The sequence below is a fragment of the Canis lupus genome, chromosome 4, assembly GCF_048164855.1.
Source record: "Canis lupus baileyi chromosome 4, mCanLup2.hap1, whole genome shotgun sequence".
Lineage (NCBI taxonomy): Eukaryota > Metazoa > Chordata > Mammalia > Carnivora > Canidae > Canis > Canis lupus.
Window position 1 is genome coordinate 71,793,220 of NC_132841.1, and position 23,518 is coordinate 71,816,737.

The 23,518-nt window shown below is 37.5% G+C and overlaps 1 protein-coding gene and 1 long non-coding RNA gene across 4 annotated transcripts in view; one reads left to right on the top strand and one right to left on the bottom strand.

Annotated features, from left to right (window-relative positions):
- LOC140632636 (uncharacterized) overlaps positions 1-4,399 on the top strand; it is a 60,897-nt gene extending 56,498 nt beyond the window's left edge. Inside the window, exon 5 of the long non-coding RNA XR_012030242.1 lies at positions 4,073-4,399. This is a non-coding gene — a long non-coding RNA (uncharacterized lncRNA). The remainder of the gene's footprint in view (positions 1-4,072) is intronic.
- The window catches only part of WDR70 (WD repeat domain 70), a 310,665-nt gene that overhangs the window by 20,640 nt on the left and 266,507 nt on the right, over positions 1-23,518 (bottom strand). For 2 of the 3 annotated variants that reach the window (XM_072824838.1, XM_072824836.1), the window contains exons 14-17: positions 7,412-7,512; positions 5,723-5,802; positions 3,610-3,726; positions 1,124-1,286 (exon numbers count right to left, since the gene is read on the bottom strand). In XM_072824838.1, coding sequence (XP_072680939.1) covers positions 1,124-1,286; positions 3,610-3,726; positions 5,723-5,802; positions 7,412-7,512 — 461 coding nt within the window. The remainder of the gene's footprint in view (positions 1-1,123; positions 1,287-3,609; positions 3,727-5,722; positions 5,803-7,411; positions 7,513-23,518) is intronic. The other variant, XM_072824837.1, reaches the window with a different exon arrangement.

Genomic DNA, 23,518 nt, shown 5'->3' on the forward strand with positions numbered 1-23,518 from the left:
GAGGGACAGAATTTATAGTCATAAAAGATACCACCCCAAAATAATTTATTAACTCAAAAGAAATGACAGTGACTTTACAGTGGAGAAACTTGGCAGACATGACCTTAACCAAGGATCAAGGTCAGCATCACCAGTAGTAAGACATATTGACATGACATCCTTGATGTGATGCACCAGAAAGGAGACAGCATTAGTTCTGTGTATTTCTTGTCAAAAATGCATAGTTTTGTTCCAGTCGTGAGAAATATCAAACAAGCCCAAACTGAGAGAAGCGTACAAAATAACAGAAAAGTGTTCTTCAGTGAACAGTGTGTCAAGGTCATGAAAGACAAGAAAGTATGAGAAACTGTTAGGACTGGATGAGACTAAGGAGAAGCAACAACTAAATGTAAAGTGTGATCCTTGACAGGAACCTGGAACAGAGAAAGGATAAACTGGGGAAATTCAAGTAAGGTCTGTAGCTTCATCAACAATATTGTAGCAGTGTTAATTTCCTGGGCTTGCTAAATAATTGTACTGTGGTTATGTATGGTGTTAACCTTAGGGGAAGTTAGATGAAGAGTGTACATGAACTCTGTACTATTTTGCAATTTTTCTGGAAGTCTAAAATTGGTTTAAAATGAAAACTTAAGAATCCAACAATTTTACACTACCTTTCTCTAGTGTAAATGTTCTTGGTTTAGAGGCTTTAGGAACCACTATATGTTCATCCACACTGAGCTATTTGAGGGAATCTGAGCAGGCAGGCTCTACTTTGCCTATGTACATGTTACTTCCAAACACAGCTCTGCAAATAAAAAGCATGCCTTAATGACAGACCTACAAACTGCTACCGTTTATCTGCTTTTAACCCTCCTCAACTAAGATAACACATATGGGTTGTATTTTTCCTTTTTTAACCAGAGAAGAATGGGCTTCACATAATGGGCTTACAATAGGCCATAACTGATGGAATTGACCTACTTTAAAAATTTACCATTGTAGAGTCCTATGACTATGAGTACTTGGCTCAAGAATAAAACAAGAAATGGGGAGTTAGAATCTCAAAGCAGCCATTGTTACATTATTTCTAATTCACTAAACATAATAATTTTTTTCTATTTTTAAAAGGCTGTTTTCTTACTTAGAATATGCTGGAGAAACCCAATATGGGTTGTCTTCAGCTGCTTTAGCATGCCGCAGAATGGCTTCCCGGGGATTACTGTCATCAGTTTTGTCCAAAGCAATGTTCTTCACAATGTATGATGACAGAGTGCCTCCATGGGTTCCAACCCGGCCCCCACGACCTGTTTCAAAGGGGGAAAAAAAATCAAAACTAGAATGAGCACAATAATATATAAGTATTCCTTGTATGTACTATACTTATATGAAAAGGTTGAGAATCCCTCAGTGCTGGCTTCCAAGGTGGCAGGTTAAATGAGTAACATAATGAGGCCAGAGCTTCAAGTTTACTGGATTTTTATCACTCCCTATGGAATCAAGGGTTTGAGCACTCTGGAGCTTATTCAGACCTTGGCTTGAAGCACACAAATCTCAGGAGTAACTTCAGTATCATCTCTTCAGCTTTCCTTTACAATCATCACAACTGAAGTAGGAAATCATCAAACCTTAACTTCCCTATAACATTTTTAAATAGAAAGAGATGGTTTTTTTATGTCTTAGCTGTTTAATCTACATAGTGGTACCAATGCAAGGAGGAATTACAAATACTTTGCCATGTATAAGCCTTGAAAAGATTCCTTAGGCATTATAATTTGAAATTCATTTAATAAAAATAACCAGTATTAGGGCACCTGGTGGCTTAGTTGGTTAAACAGCTGAGTCTTGATTTTGGTTCAGGTCATGACCTCAGGGTCCTGGGATGAAGTGCTTGCTCTCTCTCTCTCAAATAAATCTTAAAAAAAAAATTAACCTGTATTTGTTAAATGTCTATCTTAGCTTTAAACATATCTTAGGGATTGCCATCTTCCAAGTACCTTGTAGAAGAAAAAACCAAATGAGTTAAATACCCTGATTCACATTATTTTACAGTACTGGAACCGCTCTAGTAGACAGAAAGCTCTGTAAGGGCAAGGGTTCGCTCCGTGATGGATCCCCACAGCTAGCCTGGTGCCTAGTACTCAAAAATGTATGACTTTTTAGGAAGATTTAAAACACACACATGTGAAGAGCCAAACTGTGCTGTAAGATTAATTCTATAAATCAAGATAAGAGGAAACTAAATAAGGTAGGAAATAATTAATTGTGAAACAATTTGTGTGGCCACTAACTATTATAGTTCTTAGAGGAAGGAGAGAGCTTTTCAGGCTGAGGTGGTTGGGGAGGTCTTTAAGGAGAGATGGATCCAATTTGGGAAAGCTTTGCAGGCAGAGGTCATTTTCAGAATGAGCAGAATGGTTTCAGAACAAAAATACAGAAAGAGGACAATTCAATGGGCATTTATGGGCAGGAGTGAACTGATAGTCACATCAGAAGATCAGAGTAGGAGAGAAGTGAGATGGAATGCTCAAAAGTGGGTTAGAGTCAGACTGCAGAGAACGATTCTCTGGAAATTCAAATGGACAGTGGGGAGCTTATAAGCCAGAGGAGCTGGAGATAAAAGCTGTATAGAAGATGGATGGAAGCAGGCTGGGAAGGAAAGAGAACAACTTGAGATAAGGTGCCTAGTTAGAAGGGCTTTTCAATAATCTAGGTAAGAATATTATTTAGGAACTTTGATTAGAATGATGGCAGAGAAAATGAAAAAAAAAAGTTAAGATAGATATGTGAAATGTTTTCAAGGCTGAAGCAGCAGGCCAAATAGATGTAGGCTCAGGTTCAGGATGAATAAACAAGTCAAAAGCTACAGGCTTAAATAAATAAATAAATAAATAAATAAATAAATAAATAAATAAATGAAATTTAAAAAGCTACATGCTTAGGAGCCTAGGAAAACAGAAACCACACAAGTAATAACTAGTAAAATGGGATCCAGTAAACCTATGTGTTATATAATAGCCAATGCTGCCTCGCTTTCTTCCGGTCCTTCCTTCCTTCGTTCCTTCCTTCGTTCCTTCCTTCGTTCCTTCCTTCCTTCCTTCCTTCCTTCCTGTCTTCTTTTGGGAGGAGGTGGTACCTACTTTCTTAAAAACTCTAAGGACTGTTACTCATCCTCTAGGGGAATGGGCAGCTCCATTTTATCAACACAGAATTAAATGATGGCCACTTTTCCCTTATGTGAAACCTAATCCAGCTTGGATTCTGGTCAAGGTACCCAAATGTTGTATATAAAGCTAATATTGAGAGCAGTGGTTTTAATATGACTTCCAGGAGCCCTAGAGTTCCACCAAGGTCACCTAAAAGGGCTCAAGTTAGAGACCCAGCAGAAAGGACTCCAGGCTTCCTCTCTATGCACAGCAGCTCCATTTTTATCAGTTTTATGCACCAGGATTCTGCATCCTTAAGCAAAAAGTTCCAATGCTAAAAAGCAAATGTTTGAAAACCACTATGTGGTAAAATCTCTCAAAGACAAAGCAGCATCCAGGAGCAAAAGATCATCCCAATTCTCTATCAGTGACCCCACCCTGCCCCTCCACCCCCTTTGCAGGTCACAAGCTAGATCACAGTCACCTGGGCCTGCTACAGGAGGTTCGGGTTTATGAGACTTCAGGGGATCCAGTCTGTCCTTCTCCAGCTGTTTCCTTGTACTCCGCTGGCGGGGCTCACGGAACATAGGCAAGGCATGAGCTACGAGAAGTCACATTTGAAAAATTTTATTATAATAATAACCCTTCCATCCAAAAACATAGCTGAAGCATGACTAACTTGAAGATGAAATGGAAGTCATAATGACAGCCTTCATCTAATAATAAAAGACAGTCTTACTGTAACCAATTAGCCAATTTTGTTTGAGACCAGACTTCATTGTTCACCTCTCCTGGCAACTAATGGCACTCAGGAAATACTGTCAAATAGTGTCACGGAAACACTGGTGAGGTTCCCCATCTCCCAAACCATGGGTAGCAGTTAAACTTAATTTCTGTGGTTTTGAAATGAAACATTTAATGGGACTGCTCCTTATTTTTTCTTACAGGACCGAAATGTGAATGATGCCAACAGCTTGCCTGTCAGCCCTGAAGTCTCCTCGGACGCCTCACAAACACTGGAATCACTTCACACGTTTCTGAAATGTGACCACCTCTCAGGAGGAGTTGACAACACTGAGTAACCGGAAGGGAAGAACACTTATCCCACTGAAACTGGGATAAAGGTTGCCCTGAGTGCACAGGGGTGCCTGAATCTCCTGGCACAGTGACTTGATGGAGACTTTTCCCTACTTCTATACGGGGGACAAAAGAATAAGAATCAAAGTAGTACTTGTCCAATTGCTATTAGTTGTTCACTCAATGTCAGAAATAAATTTTATAATTTAAAAGAATATATGAATGTAAAAGGGAAATAGTGATGTTCCACAGGAAAGCGAGAGGGTTTTTGAGGAAAAAAATTAAATAATGATCTTTTTCTTTACCAAAAAAATATATCAGAATAATTTCTTTGGATCCTTACATGCTGAGTAAAATCTCCTTTAAAAGATAAAACTTTTTTTCCAGGGGAGTGGGGTAAAGAAGGTAATGGATTAATAGGGGTTCAAAAGGAATTTATAATATGAATGACAGAAACGTCTAAAATACCTCAGAAACTCTTCCAGTATCCTCCATCCCCGAGCACCAGCTGGGCTAGGACCATCTCACTCACCAGTAAAACCTGCCTGCCTTGAGTCAGGGGAGCTGTGAAACACAGCCACCCGTCATTCTGTTGGGCAACACGACACAACAGTATTTTTAGGAGGGGGAAAAATAGCTTTTCACTTCAAACGACTGGAGGAATTTAAGTAGGCCGCATGTAATTACATGAGCTAGACTGGTTGTGACACTGACTTTTAACACTTCTGCTCTTGCAAAAAGTGTCATGGGATCTCCTTACTGATCATAAGCTCCAAGGGACTAGGTCTTACAGGAGACCCACCACCAGGGACAAAATCCCAGCAGTATAGCGCCCCCTGGGCTTTAGACTGAGACCTCGGTAAAGTCCACAGGGTATCTGCTCATCACAACTGCTACTGCATCCAAGATGTCCTTCTTAGCTTCTACCTGTGACAGGTCTGAGGCTCTGGCTCTGGGAAACACAAATCTGCCAGGTTAAAACAAGGTTGTGTGACAAACCTGAGAGAAGCTGCTTATTCTGGTAATATTTCTGGTACCCCAGGTAGTTCATTTTATGTCCAAATGTCTTTGGAACTACTGTCACAGTCTTGGAGGGAACTGAAGGAGACCCTTCACCTAGTCTCCTCACTCTCTTGATAAAGTTCAGTTGTTCAACATCACACTGCAAGTCATTGGTAGAACTGGACAAATCCAGGTCTCCTGATTCCAAGACCAGCACTCTTTCTTGTTTATTCTTAGAACAGATTGTTATTCTTTAAAAGGCTGCTATGGAGTAATGCATTAAGCTCAAATAGGCTTTTCCCTTTTGGGTTGAAAGTTACATGAAATTACCCTGTCTCTGTGATGAGTTACAGAAGCTAAAGCTATTGGCTGTTACATGACTCACAGTCCTGTCTACATGGTATTGTGTAATATACGCCTGGACTCTGAAGACTTTTTCTGTCTCTAAAGCCATGAGATCAACACCACACTATAGTAGAAGGGAGAGGGATGATGGAGAGATCATGCTAACAACTTACGGGTGATGATGTAGTCCTGGGTTAGAGTCTCAGCTTGTTTCGCCTTCCGCTGGGTTTTAACCACACATAATTTTGCTCCCCTGGGGCAGATAAAAGCACAGTATTTTCTTTACTTGGTCTTATAAACAGAAAGTCATGTCAAAAGCATTAGATACTTTCAGGAACACACTCTGTGCACACCATCTTGCCAAGTCCTTGACTTTCTAAGGGATAGCAACAGATGGGGCCTTGGTGATAAGGGATTAAATTTATGGGAAAGTAAGTCTGTCAGTCAGTGGTTACTACTGAGTAAAAGGATTGGAGGGGTAACGGGCAACAGAACATTAGTTTGAGAAATTTATAGAAATAGCTTAAAATTTAAGATCTCAGAGAGATACAAACAAAATTAACCAACCTTTTTACCCTGAAGGTCACAGGGTTCAAATTTTAGTTTATGTCTCAGATGAAAGCAACCTGGGTGGTCTACACCCCAACTGGCATTTGTCCACATCTCAAATATAAGAGTACAAGTGTCTGGAACTGAGTCGGCTTGGCAGTGCTGCCACGGGGCAACTGCCCAAGAATGTGTGGGATTAACCAAAAGTTTGATTAGAACATTTCACTTCTCCTTAGCAATAATTAGCTATCCCTCTCAGGAGAAGCAAATACAAATACAAAAATTTCTTAAAGATTCCAAACCGGTGCTATCAAATGCGACTCATCGTTTTCTCAAACGAAACAGACTCTCTCATTCTAATTACATTTTCAATTTCTTTATTAAAAAACAAACAAAATCCTATTTGTTCTTAAACAGCAAAAATTTTATTTTATAGGGCAAGGATTAAAACATTAGTCCACAAAGTTCCAAGGGAAAACAGCACTGTCTGCTTCTATTCAGATCCAAATTATAGCAATGAATATTCATTGAGAGGATGAGTTTCCTTTCCTCAAAAAGGATGTGGGACCTCAAAATAGGTTTATGGGGGGTCCCAATGAATTTAGCATGTGAATTTTAATATTAGCTAACCAAGGTTTACTCTAAAGGAAGAGCTAGTCAAGTACTGTATCTAAAAAGAGAAACAAAATTATCCTTTTTTGGGGTGGTGACAAATGTTCACCTTTGTGTCCAGAGAAAATGAAAATAATTGAGGAACTAATTGAGCCTCCAGTGAAGTTTTCAGATTTTTGAAACACATTGGTATGTTAAAGTCTAGCATTTGGGGTGGGCATGGGGTCGGAGAGGAAATAAGTTGTGCTATCCCCTTCTGCTGGCAGAGAAGCACCCCAAAAATCCAAGCCACTACCTGATAAAAGCCCAAACAGAAAGGGAACAAAACAGACCAGCTATTTCCATTTCCTGTTGTTAGTCTTCTACTTTGTTAATCCCTTACATGTATCACTGCTAATGCCATGTCCAGGGTGGTATGCAAAGTGGGCAAGACTTTTTTCCCCTTTGCACTCAACATCTCAGCTAAAGAACTGCAAATCCCCAGGAAACTTTCACTTTGAATTCTGTATGGATCAAGGGCAATATCCAAATCCTCTTAAAAGTACAATACCAGGAGTTTGAGGCTTTACTCTGTGCCAGCTGCATTTTCTAAAAGAGTGGATCTCCATCAAAGGGGGAAATAAATAAAAGCAGAGTGGGAAAAGAAGCCCTTCCCCCCAGTTGTTGTCATCCATCTAAAACAGGCAATACTTATGAAATACCTCTGGCTCTTGTTGGGGTCATAATAGACTTTAGCCAATCCATTTCCAGTTCCTACCATGATTTGGTTCAGCTTTGGATGCCACAGGCAGCGGACTACACTCTGAAAAAGAAAGGCATGGTAATCAATTTAAGAAGCCAGATAAAAATTGGAAAAATCCTGCTGGTTCTTTGATGGCTAATTTACTACACTAAGTATCATCTTGACAGCTACCTGTAATTTGTAAGACATTTTCCTCTAAACCACAAGGTTGTGTCCCTGAGGTTAAGTTCTATTCCATCACTTATTATATGTGTGATACTCTTTAAAATTGAAAAAGATGTTGCTTCCTGACACTGCTCCTCCCTTTTCCTGACAACCTAGCAACCACAAAGTTAGGCTTCCCCAGCTCCATTGCCATGTGAGGCTGGCATCTTGGAATGCTAAACCCGCATAACTCAGTTCTGCTTACCACTGAAGCAGATTTAGATCTCAGTGTTTCATACACACAATATGTCCCTCTGGACAGGAGACTGAAGCCAGGTGGTTATTGTTTTAAGTTCACAAAGATCCAAATCTCATAAAGCTTTTTCAGGAACAACACATATTTGCAGGCATTGAATAATATCTCCCTATCTATGAGATAAACCAGCAGGACAATAGCAGAAGTAAAACAGAGATACAGCATACAAAAACTTGACATTAACCTGAATGAAAAACTATTTAGGAGAAGGTTCACTGGAAGTTATGATCCTTTGAATTCATTACTGGTAAGGAAAATAAGTGGTGCTCTGGGGTCAAAAAGAATGAGTTCTCAGTGAGAACTACAACCTGTTTTTAATTTTTGTCTGCAGTAAGAGGGCTGAGGTGGGAGGTTCAGCAGGGATGGAATGAAGGGGGAGAAAGATGGAAGCTAAAATTGGTACACAGAGACACCATGTGCTAGGTGCTGCAGATCTCGCTCTGATAGAACAAGTAATGAGTGGAAACATCAATTCAAGATTTATTAAGAACCATCATGTGCCAAGCAACATACAGGAACTAAGGATAAAAGGGTACAATTAACTACCGCTATTTTCAGTTTTTTTTTTTAATTTCATTTATTTATTCATGAGAGACACAGAGAGAAGGCAGAGACATAGGCAGAGGGAGAAGCAGGCTCCTTGCAGGGAGCCTGATGCGGGACTCAATCCCGGAACTCCGGGATCATGCCCTAAGCCAAAGGCAGACACGCTCAACCGCTGAGCCACCAAGGCGTCCCACTATTTTCAGTTCTAATAGTAAAATGAAAATCATGAAACTTCTGCCTCCCAAATTTATCTCAGGCTAAATTTCTCTGGTTTCTTCTCCCTAATCAGCCCATTCTTTTGTTAAGACAAAATATCTGTAGATCTCCTCAATCCCCTTTGATAGAAATTCTGGCTCCTACCTGACTGGCAAAAAGTATGTATATAGTTATATGGCTGCAAATTCTTCTCTGACATTCACGAGGAGCTCAAGAGGAAATATAAGAGTCTGCAGGACTTCTAATTCTTGTCTGACAATACTCTACAAGAGTCATTCTTAAGTTCTGCACCACTGAAGACAGCTGAGATGTTCTACTGAGAAAATAAAATCAGAGTAGCTATGTTTTCCCAGTCGCTGGGGTTAGGGTGTAAAATTAAGTTAAAAGGGCAGGATTTTTACAATTTTAGGTTTTCTTTCCACAATTTTTCCTAAATCTATGATGCCTGCTACCTAGTGTCCACTAGCTAAAAGATGATAAAACATATAATAGTGAGTGAATATTAACAAAAGTCCTTGAAAATAGTATATCATATACAGTTTGGCTTTTGGGGGAGGATTGCCATTTTGTATATATGCTTGTGAAATCTACTTCATAATACATGAATATAAAAGACACATTTTATTTTATAAAACTGTGCTTGGTTGGTAAGATGGAATTAAGTTTATCAACAGTTGATGATCTACAAAGCACAGCCTGACTTATAGGCGCTTCGTTACTGAGATTCATTTGAGAACCATGCCTTGACCCCTGGAAATCTCCAAATGGTCACAGCCAGGTATATGGAAACATGAGAAGAGTCACAAATGTAACTTCATAAACCCTACCTAGAATAAGTTCATCCAAGACAATACTCAGTTCCTTCAAGTCAATGGTTATACGTCATCACGCCGAGTGCCCCATTTAAAACTGTACCCCACAAGTTACCTTACTCCGCTTTTTTCATTTTTCCAAAGCATGTATCACCTTTTAACATAATATATAATTTATTGTTAATTATGCTTATTATCTGCTTCCCCAACATGAACATATTTTCCACATAGGCAGAGATCTTGGTGTCTTTGGGGTGGTACTATATCCCAAATGCCTAGATTAGTGTGTGGTATTCAATCAATGTTTGTGAATGGAATGAGCTAAAAGTTAGAGTTCACCCTAGCCTAAATGGATTGCTTGGCTAAGTGGAGTCAGAGATAATTTTCAAGTTAAAATCATTACTATCTATGGGGAATAATTTTATTTCTCTAGATCATTATCAAACTCAAGTATCCTACAAACAAAGTAGGGTTCATTCCTTCCTAATGTGGTCTGAGAAAGATGGATGTGCATAAACCAGAGAGCGAGAGACAATGGTAAGATGGGCTTTCAAGAGCCTTCAGAAATCCCAGCCATCCACAAATGGCCCCAGGACAATCTCAAGGACATACTATTAAAGTTATTTCTCTTCCTTGGTTCTCTAGAGGTCTGTCTAAGCAGTCTAAGATTACTGGTTCTCAAATATGTTTTCAAGCAAGCAGGGTGCAGAATTGGAAAGGATCCACAATGTAGGCCTGGTAAATTCCAAGACACCCAGCCAAATAGGCAGTTTCCAGGGGCAGCAGGTTACTGTTACTCTCTCCCTCTACGCTAAGGGTGTAAATGTTAGAGAGGCAACTGCCCAGGCCAACAGACCAAGGTCTGATTACTTTCTAGGGAGTCCAAGCTCAGGGCACTGTACCTCTCTCTATTCCTGTTCACATCCTTTGCCCTCCAGAGCTGTTAGGCACACACATGGCTGGTCAGCATAAATGCTCATGGAGAAGCACATCTACCCGCCTTTCCACATGGAAGCAAGGAGAATGCAAATAAGACCCCTTGAACTAAACAGTCATCCCAGAGCTCCATCTACTGTGGCAATGAGTCACCAAAGCAGCCAATGAGGGCTCTGTGAGCAGTCTAACTTAGGCAAAGGATACTTAAGGCTCAATTACCCTAAGACTGGTTATTAATCAAATACTACAGGGATTCCAAGACACGGAATGAAGAAACAGAATTCAAAGTCAAAGGTGGGTGGGCCTTTTTTGTTTATTAATATTTATTGTGTGTGTTTAGCTAACCTTTGTAAACTTTGCAGCTAATGCGGCTCCGCACTTTGTCCTGTCAAGGAAATGCATCTTATAGCAGAGAGCTGGCCAACTGCCAAACCAAACAATCCCTGAGACAGCGGCAGGGCTGGGGAGCAAGCAGAGCTGCCATGCTGCTAACTTGTCAAACATACATACCGGGCTTTACTTAACAACAATGGGACACGTGCCTGCTAGAAACCCAGGGAACTATCAGAAGACATATGAGCTATAACTACTTAGAAAGAGTGCATTTACTCAATCAACTATTCACTCAACCCTTCCTTCATACTCTCTTCTTGAGGAGGTGCTTCTGTGGCTGAGGGTTGACATAGTTGGACCTACAGATTTCCTGAGCAATGCAGCAAATGGAGGGTCCCAAGCATGTCTGAATGGAAAGACCAGAGAAGAAAATGACACAAGAGCTATAAAGATCTAAGAGAAAGCCTTCACACTGTATCATGAGATTCAAATGGCAGAAGACCACTACAATGTGAAGGACTAGATTCTGAAAATAGTTTGCATATTTTAATATACTGATTTGTTCCATTAAATTGATAAAGCTTTTTATTCTTACACTCATCTACTTCATCTTACCAAAACAGTGTGGGTCCACTAATGGCTTCCCCTAGTTCTACCTAAGCTGAACTCTATTTTATTTTTAAGATTTTATTTATTTATTCATGAGAGACACAGAAAGAGGCAGAGACATAGGCAGAGGGAGAAGCAGGCTCCCCGTGGGGAGCCGGATGTGGGACTCGATCCTTGGATGGAACCGCGGGATCATGTCCTGAGCCAAAGGCAGACATGCTCAACCGCTGAGCCACCCAGGCATCCCTGAACTCCATTTTACCATAAAATTAGGTGTAGCCTTGTAAACCAAAGCCTACCTTCATTTTAGCATTATAATTTGGTAGTGCAGAGTAACCACAATCTGCCCCAAAGGTACTTAGCTCTAGCAGCAACCATATAGAGATGGTAATGGGGCTATAGATCATAAGCAAGATGACAAGAAGGAATTACAAGACTTTAATGTAAACAGAGATCTTTATTCTCTGCAGAGACCAAAGGGAAAAACAGGGGTATGGGCTGGGGAAGAAGAGAGCACTGTGTACAAACAGCAGTGTCAATATTCTAAAACAGGAATTTTGGAATTACTCCTTAGCAAAAGTAAAAAGGCCACAAAAAAATCCAAATAATTTATTTCTGTGGTTTTTCTGGTTTACTTTAAGTGAAATCATGGAAGCAAAAAAAGGGAGGAGAAGGAAACCAATGAGAGAAATGAATTTATATTTTAGGACATGGCGGGAAGGGCACTACTAGATATCTGGAATTTTATATTATTTAAAGTAATTGAATTCTTGCAACAATACTACAAAATTAGTAATGTTATTCTCATTTCACAAGAACAAGAAACTGGGGTTTGTAGGAGGGTGGGTAACCTTCCCAAGGCCATACAATTTGTACAGAGAGGAGCTGGGATCAGTGGGGAGGTTTTCCCACCTCCAATCTTATCCTCTGATACTACTTAATTATGCAAAGTCCTATTTTAGAAGATGGGGAGGAAGGAATGTGGGAGATCTGAAATCATTTCCAAACCCACCTAAGCCAGAAGTAGAAATCTTAGCAAGTTTATATTAAAAGGCAGATGGTATAACTAAAATCATAAAGGAAAAGGCCCACTACTACCCAGGTCATAAATGTTACTATAAAAGAAATCAATGCCTGCATAATATCTTAGGCATCTGTAATGTACATATCCAAACACCACCCTTACTCTACTTTACATGCTAAAAGAAGCCTAACATCCTTCATAATTTTATATCTTAAACATGATTATGATGAAACACCATTTCCTGATCCTTCCCAGCTGCTGACCCACACTGTAAACCAAACTCCATCTGGTTTTTTCATGTTTGGTTTTTGTCACAGAGTACCAGAATGGATAAGCTACCTAGTGGTTCCTTGGGAGAACAAGTACTTTTCGGAATTTTCAAATAAGGAGCCCTACACCTGTCTGTGAAGGAGACTGTCACAGTTTTGCAGACCTGTAGAGCAGCAGCCTCATAGTCATGGACATCCTCAGGAATATCCAATGCATCTGAATGGCTGTATGTGTGCTAATTCTCAAGGCTAAGATCATAGATCAAGATATGAGTCCAAAATAAATAAAAGGAAGGCAAATGAAAATGGAAAAATACTGGAGAAAGAACTTTCTTCAAAGTTTCACAAGCCCAAGTTTTATTTCACAGAAAGAAAAACTGCTTTGTACATTAAAATACTGAACCAGAGAGGTAGAAGACTAAGATGAGAATTCTTTTTACCTTTCTAGGCTATTTGTCCTGTTCTGCCAACGCCCTGATTTTTCCAAATTTGGGTTATTCTGCAGCATGCATGGGCCATGGGGCTTGGCTTCATCCCTCTAAAGTTCAAGAAGCAAACCTGAGGAATAAGCCTCAGCCTCCAATAAATAAAACTCCTCAACACCCACCTGATCTCCATGGAGACATCCCTCAAATGGAAAAGATTAAAGACAGACATTTTCTCTGCTCTTCTTTCTAATTACACACCTATCTTTTCTTCCTCCTCCACACCTCCTCCAACTCTACAGAAGTCCTACCATAGGCTGGACATGTAGCAACTAGCACTCTTTGCTGGAAATCTTCTCAATCTTCCCCCTTTCCTGCCCCAAATAATTTTCTGATAAACCAAATAGCACCTCAACGGTAAAAAGAAAAAACATCATACCATTTTTATAAATGTAGGGTTTGCTGCAGAAAAACCAAACAAGGAAATAGTGCTGCTCTATCCCTGCCATAAATATTTGATACAGATGTACATATCATGACTTTTAAAAACTAGCACCTTATTATCAAATTAATTCCCTTCAAAGCCATGGAAAATTCATTTATTAAAATCTTTTCATTTACAGCCTATGCTCTAAAATTAAGGTAATTGCTAAAGCTGCAAAAATCTGAAACCTGGTAGTTGTCCTTGGCACTAAATGAATCACATCTGTATCTGATAATAAAAATGCCTAAAGAATTTCATCACAAGAAAAAGTTCTCAGAGAAAATGGAAGGTCTCTTGGGTAAGAAAATTAAATACAATTTTCTTCATCTAATTCAAAACACTAAATGTTAGTTCACTCCAATCCACTTATTTGAGAAGAATTTACAAAGGCAAAGAAAGCACAAATAATGACTGAAGAAAATCTGGTAATTATTCTTAGTAACAACAGTCTGGGAGCAAGAAACAAAACAGGCGGCTGGAAGCTGGAGTCCACAGGATGAGTGACACTGGTGGTGGATCCTACAAAGCAAATATCCCAGAGGCTCCATATCACAGTGGTCCACATAGAAGCAGCACTTACTGCAGGCATACTCCCAAAATTCTAGCAGAGCTTCCCACTGGTAGGCACAGGATAGGTTGCCAATGTGCCAAGACAGGCGGTTCCTCAGGCCTGAGATCACCTCAAGCTTTCAATGGGTTTAGGGCACTGGAGCCTTAGGCAAATCAGTTATGGCAAAGAATACTTTTATCTGTTTATATCACACATTATCATTATGGGCACCAGGTTGAGAAAAAGCTTGAGAGACACTACCTAAGGCCATGTCTCTCAATCTAATCTACACAGACAGACCTAGTCCTCTTTACCATTCTTCATTCATCAAATTAAAGATGGCCAAGGCCATATATGAAAAAACCCACAGCTAACATCATATTCAATGGTGAAAAGGTAAGAGCTTTTCCCCCGAGATTAAGAACAAGACAAAGATGTCCACTATCACCACTTTTATTCAACATAGTACTGGAAGTCCTGGTTACAGCAATCAAACAAGAAAAAGAAATAAAAGGCATCCACACTGGTAAGGAAGAAGTAAAACTTTCACTATTTGCAGATCACATTATACTGTATATAGAAGAAAATCCTAAAGACTCAACCAAAAAACTAGTAGAACTAATAAATAAATTCAGTAAGGTCACAGGAAAGAAAATCAATACACAGAAACCCACTGCATTCCTATACACTAATAATAAAGCGGCAGAAAGAGAAATTAAGAAAACAACCCCATTTATAAGTGTACCAAAAATATTAAGATACCTAGAAATAAACTTAACCAAAAAATTGAAAGATCTTTACTTTGAAAACTATAAAATATTGAAGAAATTGAAGATGACATAAACAAATGGAAAGATATTTCATACTCATGGATTGGAAGAACAAACATTGTTAAAAGTCCACATTACCCAATGCAATCTATAGATTTAATGCAATCCCTATCAAAATACCAACAGTATTCTTCACAGAACTAGAACAAGTAATCTTAAAATTTGCATGGAAAAAAAAAACTTGTATAGAACCACAAAAGACCCCAAATAGTCAAAGCAATCCTGAAAAAGAACACAAATGTGGGCATCATAATCCCAGATATCAAGATATACCACCAACCTGCACTAATCAAAACAGTATGGTACTGGCCCAAAAGTAAACAGATTAATAGAACAAGATAGAGAGAGCAGGAGTAAACCCACAATTATATGGTCAAACAATCTTCAACAAAGGAGCCAAGAATATGCAATGGGAAAAAGACAGTTTCTTCAACAAATGGTGTTGGGAAAACTAGCCACATGCCAAAAAAAAAAAAAAAAAAAAAAAAAAAAAAATCTGGAATTCTCACACCATACACAAAAAAATAAACTCCAAATGGATTAAAGACCTAAATTTAAGACCTGAAACCATAAAAATCCTAGAAGAAAACACAAGCAGTAATTTCTCTGACATTGGCCAAAGCAACATTTTTCTAGATAGGTGTCCTGAGGCAAGGGAAACAAAAACAAAAAGAAACTATAAGAACTGTATCAAAATAAAAAGTTTCTGAACAGCAAAGGAAACTATCAACAAAACTAAAAAACCTACTGAATGAATGAATGAAGATATCTGGCAATGATGTACTGGATAAAGAGTTAGTATCCAAAATATATAAAGTACTTATATAACTCAACACCCAAAAACCAAACAATCTGAATAAAGAATGGGCAAGAAGACTAGAATAGACATTTTTCAAAAGAAGACATAGAGATGGCCAATAGACACATGAAAAGATGTTCAACATCACTTATCATCAGGGAAATGAAAATTAAAACCACAATGAGATATCATCTCATACCTTTCAGAATGACTAAAATCAAACAAGAAAAAAGTGTTGATAGGATGTGGAGAAAAACACACCCTTGTACACTGCTGGTGGGAATGCAAATTGTTACAGGCACTGTGGAAAATAATATGGAGGTTCCTCAAAAAATTAAAAATAGAAATGCCATATCATCCAGTAATTACACACACACACACACACACACACACACACACACACACACACACACTGGAATATTACTCAGACATAAAAAATAATAAAATCATGCCATTTGCAACAATATAGATGTATCTAGAGGTGCTAAGTGAAAACATGCTAAGTCAGTCAGACAAGGCACATACCACGAACTCGCTCATATGTGAAATTTAAGGAACAAAACAAAGAAGTAAAGAAAAAAAGAAACAACCAAAAAAACAGATTCTTAACTATAGAGAACTGATGGTTACCTGTGGGGTAGTGGGTTGGAGGAGGGGTGAAATAAATAAAGGAGATTAAGAGTAAATTTATGATGATGAATACTGAATCACGTAAAGAATTGCTGAGTCACTATATTGTACACCTGAAACTAATATAACATTGTATGTTAACTACACTGGACTTAAATTTTTAAAAATGATAGAAATGGACATAAAGATAATAACCATAAATCTTCTGTTTTTCTAAATAAAACATAAGTGGATAAAGCTATTAAGTCTCTAATGATAAGATAAGAAATAGACATAATTAGATCTTAGAAATCATCAACTATATAAAACCACATCAAACCAGACTGGAAAAGGTGAATCTCCAAAAATTAACTATAAAGCACCATTTATCTTAATACAGTATAGGTAAAGATGTTTTACAAATCATACTCTTTTACTTAGCCCTTTGGGGGGGTCTCACAACCCTCCACCTCATATATGACAAAGCATTATCTATCACTCCAAAAGAGAGAGGAAAAAAAAAAAACAATACCTTGGGATATGTGTTAATTATAGACTTCTTTCTTCTCCACACTATATATAATTGTGAAAGTCTGGCCAGAGTTCCTATAGAACAGCTGGAAAACTTGTTACCAAAGATCGTTTATCAAATTCAGGTTGGAAGAGGAAAAACTGTCACAGAATATCCTACAAGACATAAAGTCCTTCACTGGTCTGCTATCAGTTAGACAGACGTAACACGGCGCTGGGGTTAGACAACAGAGCACTAGTCATTACTGCATTGTATGTTTTCACTTGTATAAAGAATAGTGTGCCATTGTGAACACCTTCAAGCAACTACAAGGTCAAGTTCTCTTTTTCTGATATTTTATAAAGGAGTCAAGTATGTTTTTTCCTTCTGGGTTGTATTATCTAGTGGCTAATTCTTCATCCAGCTTTGCCATTCATGGCAATCATATCTATACAATGAAATATAAATAAATTTAAATATCAATTAAAAAAAACACCAAACACAAGAGTGTAGAGAAGGAAAAAAAGGTTTATATTTAATCCGAAGAGTAATAGTGACTCTGCGGGTCCAGAAATGGAAGCAAAATGGTAAACGGAGAACATTTCTTTGAAACTGCTAACACCAATAAGTAGCAGATGCCTTTTAATACAGCATGATACAGGGTTAAATGCCACTAGAAAATAAGTGAACTATTAAACTGTACAAGTCCTCCTTTTGGTTCTCATTTTTTGCTTTCAATGATTTATGAATCCTAGAGCAGCATGTGACTGGCCCTTCGAGTCAATGCAACTCTTAAGACGAGATCATTTCAAATAGATTATCAAATAGATAATTACAGGAACAATATCTCATTATAGGTTTTTAATGAATTCCTACAGCAAGCATTATTTCAAAGAAGAGAATAGCTGAAAAGAGAGTATCAAAGAGAACAGAAATGTTGAGAAAATATTATCCACAAGGAAATGTTAAAACAACAACAACAACAACTAAATTTGGTTCTCTTAGACAAGAGAAGACTGAACAGAAACTTTATAATAGAGGAAACAGAGGATGTTGACCAGCTGTTCTCCAACTCCATGAGGACTCGAGTAAAGGATGTGGGCTCTAAGCTTAAGAATGTGAGGCTAAAGCACAGGAAAAAAAATAAAAAAGATCTGATTGTAAGGGATTTCAACAACTGGAATGAACTCTTTGGGAGGGTTGTAAAATCTTCTGTTAAAATTAACTCTAAATTTCACATAGAAGGGTTAAAGCGTAGTTCTCAGGTAGACAAGGAGATGGACTCTGGAAGATAATACTGAGAAACTAAACAAAGTATGCTTGATGCCAGATGGCAGCTAATTAAGCAAAAGCCAGTAGCTTTGCCTGTGGCACGGTTACATCAAGGGAACACACCACCAGAGTAGAAGTGACTCACACCAGGATCAATGATATTATTTTATTTCCTACAATATGAATTTCCCTACAAATGTGCAAGGATCTTAGAAGCTTCCTCCTAGGCATATCTGCTGCAATCTGTACTATCTCATTATGTATTTTCCATTAGCATCATAATTTTTTTTTTAAAAGAATGAGAGAGAAAGGGAGAGAGGGGTAGGGAAAGAGGGAGGGGGAGGGTGGAGGGCGAGGGGGAAGAAGAGGAGGGGGTGAGACAGGGGAAACATTCCATTCAGTCTCTCCCTCCAAATATAGTTATATAAGACAGAAGGCATAGAGCACCTATTTGAGGGCTCTGAAAAGTAAATAGTAGTAAGGAGATTAGGGAATTAGTCCAGAATTCAAATCATCACTGAAGCAGAAGTGAGTTTACCATCTCCCTTACTTGGGCACTTCCTCCTATCCACCCCCCAAAATCTGTGATGTACTAAATATCAAAATTTTGAAAAACACAGGTGAGTCCAACTCAGTTTCCTTTTTGCCTTAAGCTTTAGTACAGCTTGGCACAATCCTGTTATTCATCCCATTTTTATTTAAACTATTGTTTTTTTATTCATTATGGATTTTTTGCATTAATTTTCATTTTTTTATAATGTCGCATTAAAATGTCATTTCTCTTGACTGCTAAGTTTTTTGGTACCTCTCTAAATTTTGTGCTTGAGCCTGACCCTAGTCCTGAACCTAGACCCTACTTCAACCTAAGTCTCCCTCTATTACATAAAATTTAGCCCAAAATGGACCACAAGACCTAAATACAAAAATACAAAACTTTTAGAAAATCTGAGTGACCTAGGGTCAGTCAAGGAATTCTTAGATGTGACACCAAAAGCACACTCTATAAAAGAAAAAACTGATAAATTGGACTATACCAAAACTAAAATCTTTTGTTTTGGGGTGCCTGGGTGGCTTAAATCAGTTAAGCGTCTGCCTTCAGCTCAGGTCATGATCCTGGAGTCCTGGAATCGAGCCCTGCATCAGGCTCTCTGTTCAGTGGGGAACCTGCTTCACCCTCTTCCTCTGACCCTCCTCCCTGCTTATGCTCTTTCTCTCTGTCTCAAATAAATGAATCTTTAAAAAAAAGACAAACTTTTGTTTTGTAAAAGATGCTATTAAGATAAAAAATAAGCAACAGACTAGGAGGAAATATTTGTAAATATCCTAAAAAGAACTTGGTATCTAGAATATATAAGGGACTGTCAAAACTTAACAGTAGGAAAACAAACAACCTGATTTAAAAATGAGCAAAAAATGTGAACCGATGCTTCACCAAAGAGGATAACAATGCACAAAGATATTCAACATCATTAGCCATTAGAAAAATGCAAATATAATCATGATGAGAGACCATTCCATACCTATTAGAATGTATACAATAAAAAATGTCCATAACAGAAGTGATCATGAGGATATGGAACAAGTGGAAAACAAATATGTTATTGGTGGAAATGCAAAATGGTACTGTTACTCTGAAGAACAGTTGGCATTTTCTTATAAAAATAAACACATACCCACTGTATGACTCACCAAGCCTACTCTAAGGTATTTATTTTACAGAAATGAGAACTTTTGCTCACACAAAAACTTACATATCAATATTTATGGCAGCTCTATCCATAATCTCTAAGAACTTTAAATAATCAAATGTCCTGTAATAAGATGAACTGGGCTATATCTACACAGTGGAATACTACTCAGCCATAAAATGTAACAAACTCTTCCTACATAATATGACACGGATGAGTCTCAACAGCATTCTGCTAAAAGGAGTTGATCTTTAAAAAGTTATATACTGTATGAGTTTATTTAGAAGACATTCTTGAAAAGGCAGTACTACAGTGGAGAACAGACCAGTGAATGCTAGGGGCTAGGAGCAAGAGAGGAGATGAGAGAATGGCTACAGAGGGACAGCACAAAGGAGTTTTTAGGGGATGATGGAACTGTTTTGTATCCTGATTGTACTGATGGTGGCTACATAAATCCATACATGTTTTTAAAGCACAGAACTATATACTTTTTAAAAAGATAAATTTTACCATTTAATTTTCAAAAATAATGAAGAAACAGCACTAAACTAGCTATCATTTTCCTTACTTCAAACATTTAAAGACTTGATCAAGCAGATATTACCACAAAATCAGTGGTTTCTTTCTATTTGCATGTGCCTACAGATAAGCCCTCAACTGTATGCTTCAAATCCTGAGAATTACTGTACTGGAACATCTACACATGATAGCTTTACATGCAATGAGAAGTAATGTAATCAAATCTTACTGATACCAGCCCCCTCACACACTGTGAAGCTAACAGCTGAGTAGAGGACTTTAACTGAGGTCCTGGTACTGTTTAAACTGAAGTCTAGTAATTACGCTATTTACTTCACGAAATCCTAAAAAATGATTTAGCAATCCAAACCATGAAAGCTGCAAAAGTGCAACACTGTTTTTTGTCATAGCTGAATGACATATCTTTTTTTCAGTGATTAAAGAAAATACTCCTACAGAAAAGAGTACTGGGTGATCAGGGTGCTTCTTGACAACAAAACATTGTCCTAACAGCCATGCTGACAATAAACAGGTAGCGGCAGAGTAAGAGCCATGTAACTGCCGTACTGGCAGATTCACCCTAAAACTCCATCATCTTCATACAACTCAGAAGACCAGGAAACAACCAGTGTGCCGTTCTGGTCCCAATGAGCAAATGCTCTAAATACCTATGTGGAATATGTTGTCTTATCACTTGGCTATGGGAAAATATACCTGTTATGTCATATACCCTGTACTCAGAATGTCAAGTAATTGGGGTCATCAGTTTGAAGTCTTGTTATTAATTTCTTTCATGGAGCCAACTCCACAGTTACAGAAAGCATATATTCTGGATCTGTCTTCTGAATCCAAATATGTTAATTAATATCCATCTTGAATCTGCATTGTTTGATACTTCCAAGAAAGTATATTATACTAAAAGTTCATTAAGCTGATGCTGATTATCCAAAATAATACATAATTCAAAGTAATTGCTATTCCCTAGTCAACCAGCAGCCTAATTGCCTGTTAATAAAAATCAGATATGGAAAGCTAGTTAAACTGAAAGTCCATTTTTTTACATCCCCTGTGCTTCACATTAAGAAGGTTTCACTGTATTTCAGAAGGCAGATAAATGCCAATATAGTCTTTCTTTCGAGTTTATTTTCAGTTGGCATTTGCACTGCCAATAGCTCAAGTTCCCTCTGTGCCCTATTCCTTGAATGATCCCAACTGGGCAAAGATACCGCTGGACTCTTTTCTTTCCAGAAAACTTTTAAAGAGGTACAAGTCCACCTGAGCTAGAACCTTGTATCAGTGAGACAGATTAGTCTACTCCAAGGATAAAACAGAAGAACAAGTGAGTTCTTCAACTCCTCAGAGACAAGCTTTCACAAGCACAGCTTCATTAATTTGTTGGCACTGAGGGGGACACTTGATGGGATGAGCACTGGGTGTTATTCTGTATGTTGGTAAATTGAACACCAATAAAAAATTAATTTATTAAAAATAAATAAATAAATAAATAAAATAAAATAAAAAGAAATGAATTTCTGAATAGTTCCATCTAGACGCATATGTAAGAAAAACGACACTTTCCAAAATCAATTCTGAGGACTTCTGGAATATCCATTAATTCGAACGGCCTTTCTGCTCTCCTACATATGTACAAACAATGGGGAAGACTGTAGTCTGAATGGTCAGCATGTCCCTTACTCTCATCAATTAAGACAAGCAGCTAGTTTTGTGAAGAAAAATTCATTATTTATGGCCCCTTAACACCCATTTCTTCTTTTCCTTCAATCTCTGGATTTAGAATATCAATATACTCTTCTAATAAAAACATAAAAACTTATGTAAAATGAAAGTGGTGATACTTTCATTTATGTTTATATGGTTATATGTCATTCTTTGGGTTAATAAATACAGCAATTTTCTTGGACATCAGAATGTATTAATTCAAATATCATATCTGAGAATAATCTATGGATGATATGATTAGATACAATATTTAATTTCTTAATCATCTTTTTTATGTTGTCAGTTTTTTAGATTCAACATGTACTATTTTTATAATCAGAAAAAATAACTAAAATACCAAAAGCTAAACTGATATAGTCCCTACTGAAATATATATGTATGAAGAATCAGATCTTGCAAAGTGAGGAAAAATAATGTAAATTTAAGTTCCCTTCATACCTCCACCTAATTAAATAAAGAAGAAAACATGGTTGGTATGTTTGTGGAAAATGGTTTTTTCAAAAGAAATCATTTTATTTTTATGCAATATGGACCTCACTTTCTCTTTAGTATATCTAATAGGCTATCTCTATAATAAGACAAATAGGTCTTAAATGAGAAATTTCTCCTTCTTTTGGTAAATATGTAAACTATAATTTAACATAATTTTAACAATGATTATGTATTTTCAACCAATATTCATGATAGTAAGGGGCAGGGATAAATCTGGTAGAAAAAATTTAAGTTCTCTCTATCTTTTAGGGAAAGGCCAGAGTTAATATTAATAATAAATAGAAAAGTCATGGTTTTTATTTCACTTTTCTCCATTTGATGAAGATGAAAATAAGTGATGAAGTCCCAGGAAGGCATATCCAGGATATATGATTTCTGTAACTGAGGAGTTGGCTCCATGAAAGAAATTAATAATAAGACTTCAAACTGATGACCCCAATTACTTGACATTCTGAGTTTTCTTTTTTAAAGAACATCAATAGATATGCACAATTTAGATTTCAATTCTTACAGGAAGGGGATATTCTACAGAAAAAGTAATGGTACAAAAGCAGCAAAAATCTAAGATAAACTTTGTTCTTTGCTATCTATTCTCTTTGGTGGTTGAAGATAAGCAAATATTCTTTAGATAGTCACAAATGAATTTTTTTCTTCTATAAGAGACCTTTACTATTATATTTCTTATGTTGGTACTAGTATTCTCAATCAACTTCAAAATGTCCAAAGAAGTCTAGCTGAAAAATGAATGAAAGAATAAAATAAAGCAGTCTAGTTGAAAATATCAAAGCAAATTTCCCTTGCCTTCCCTTCAGCAGCCATATACCAACCAGATCAATCATGCTAGATGCTATAGCTATGTTTTGTAAATTAAGATTTGATTTTTTCTTTCTATTCCTCACTTTGTTCAGCCATTGTTTACAGAAACAGGGGTCCCTCATCAAA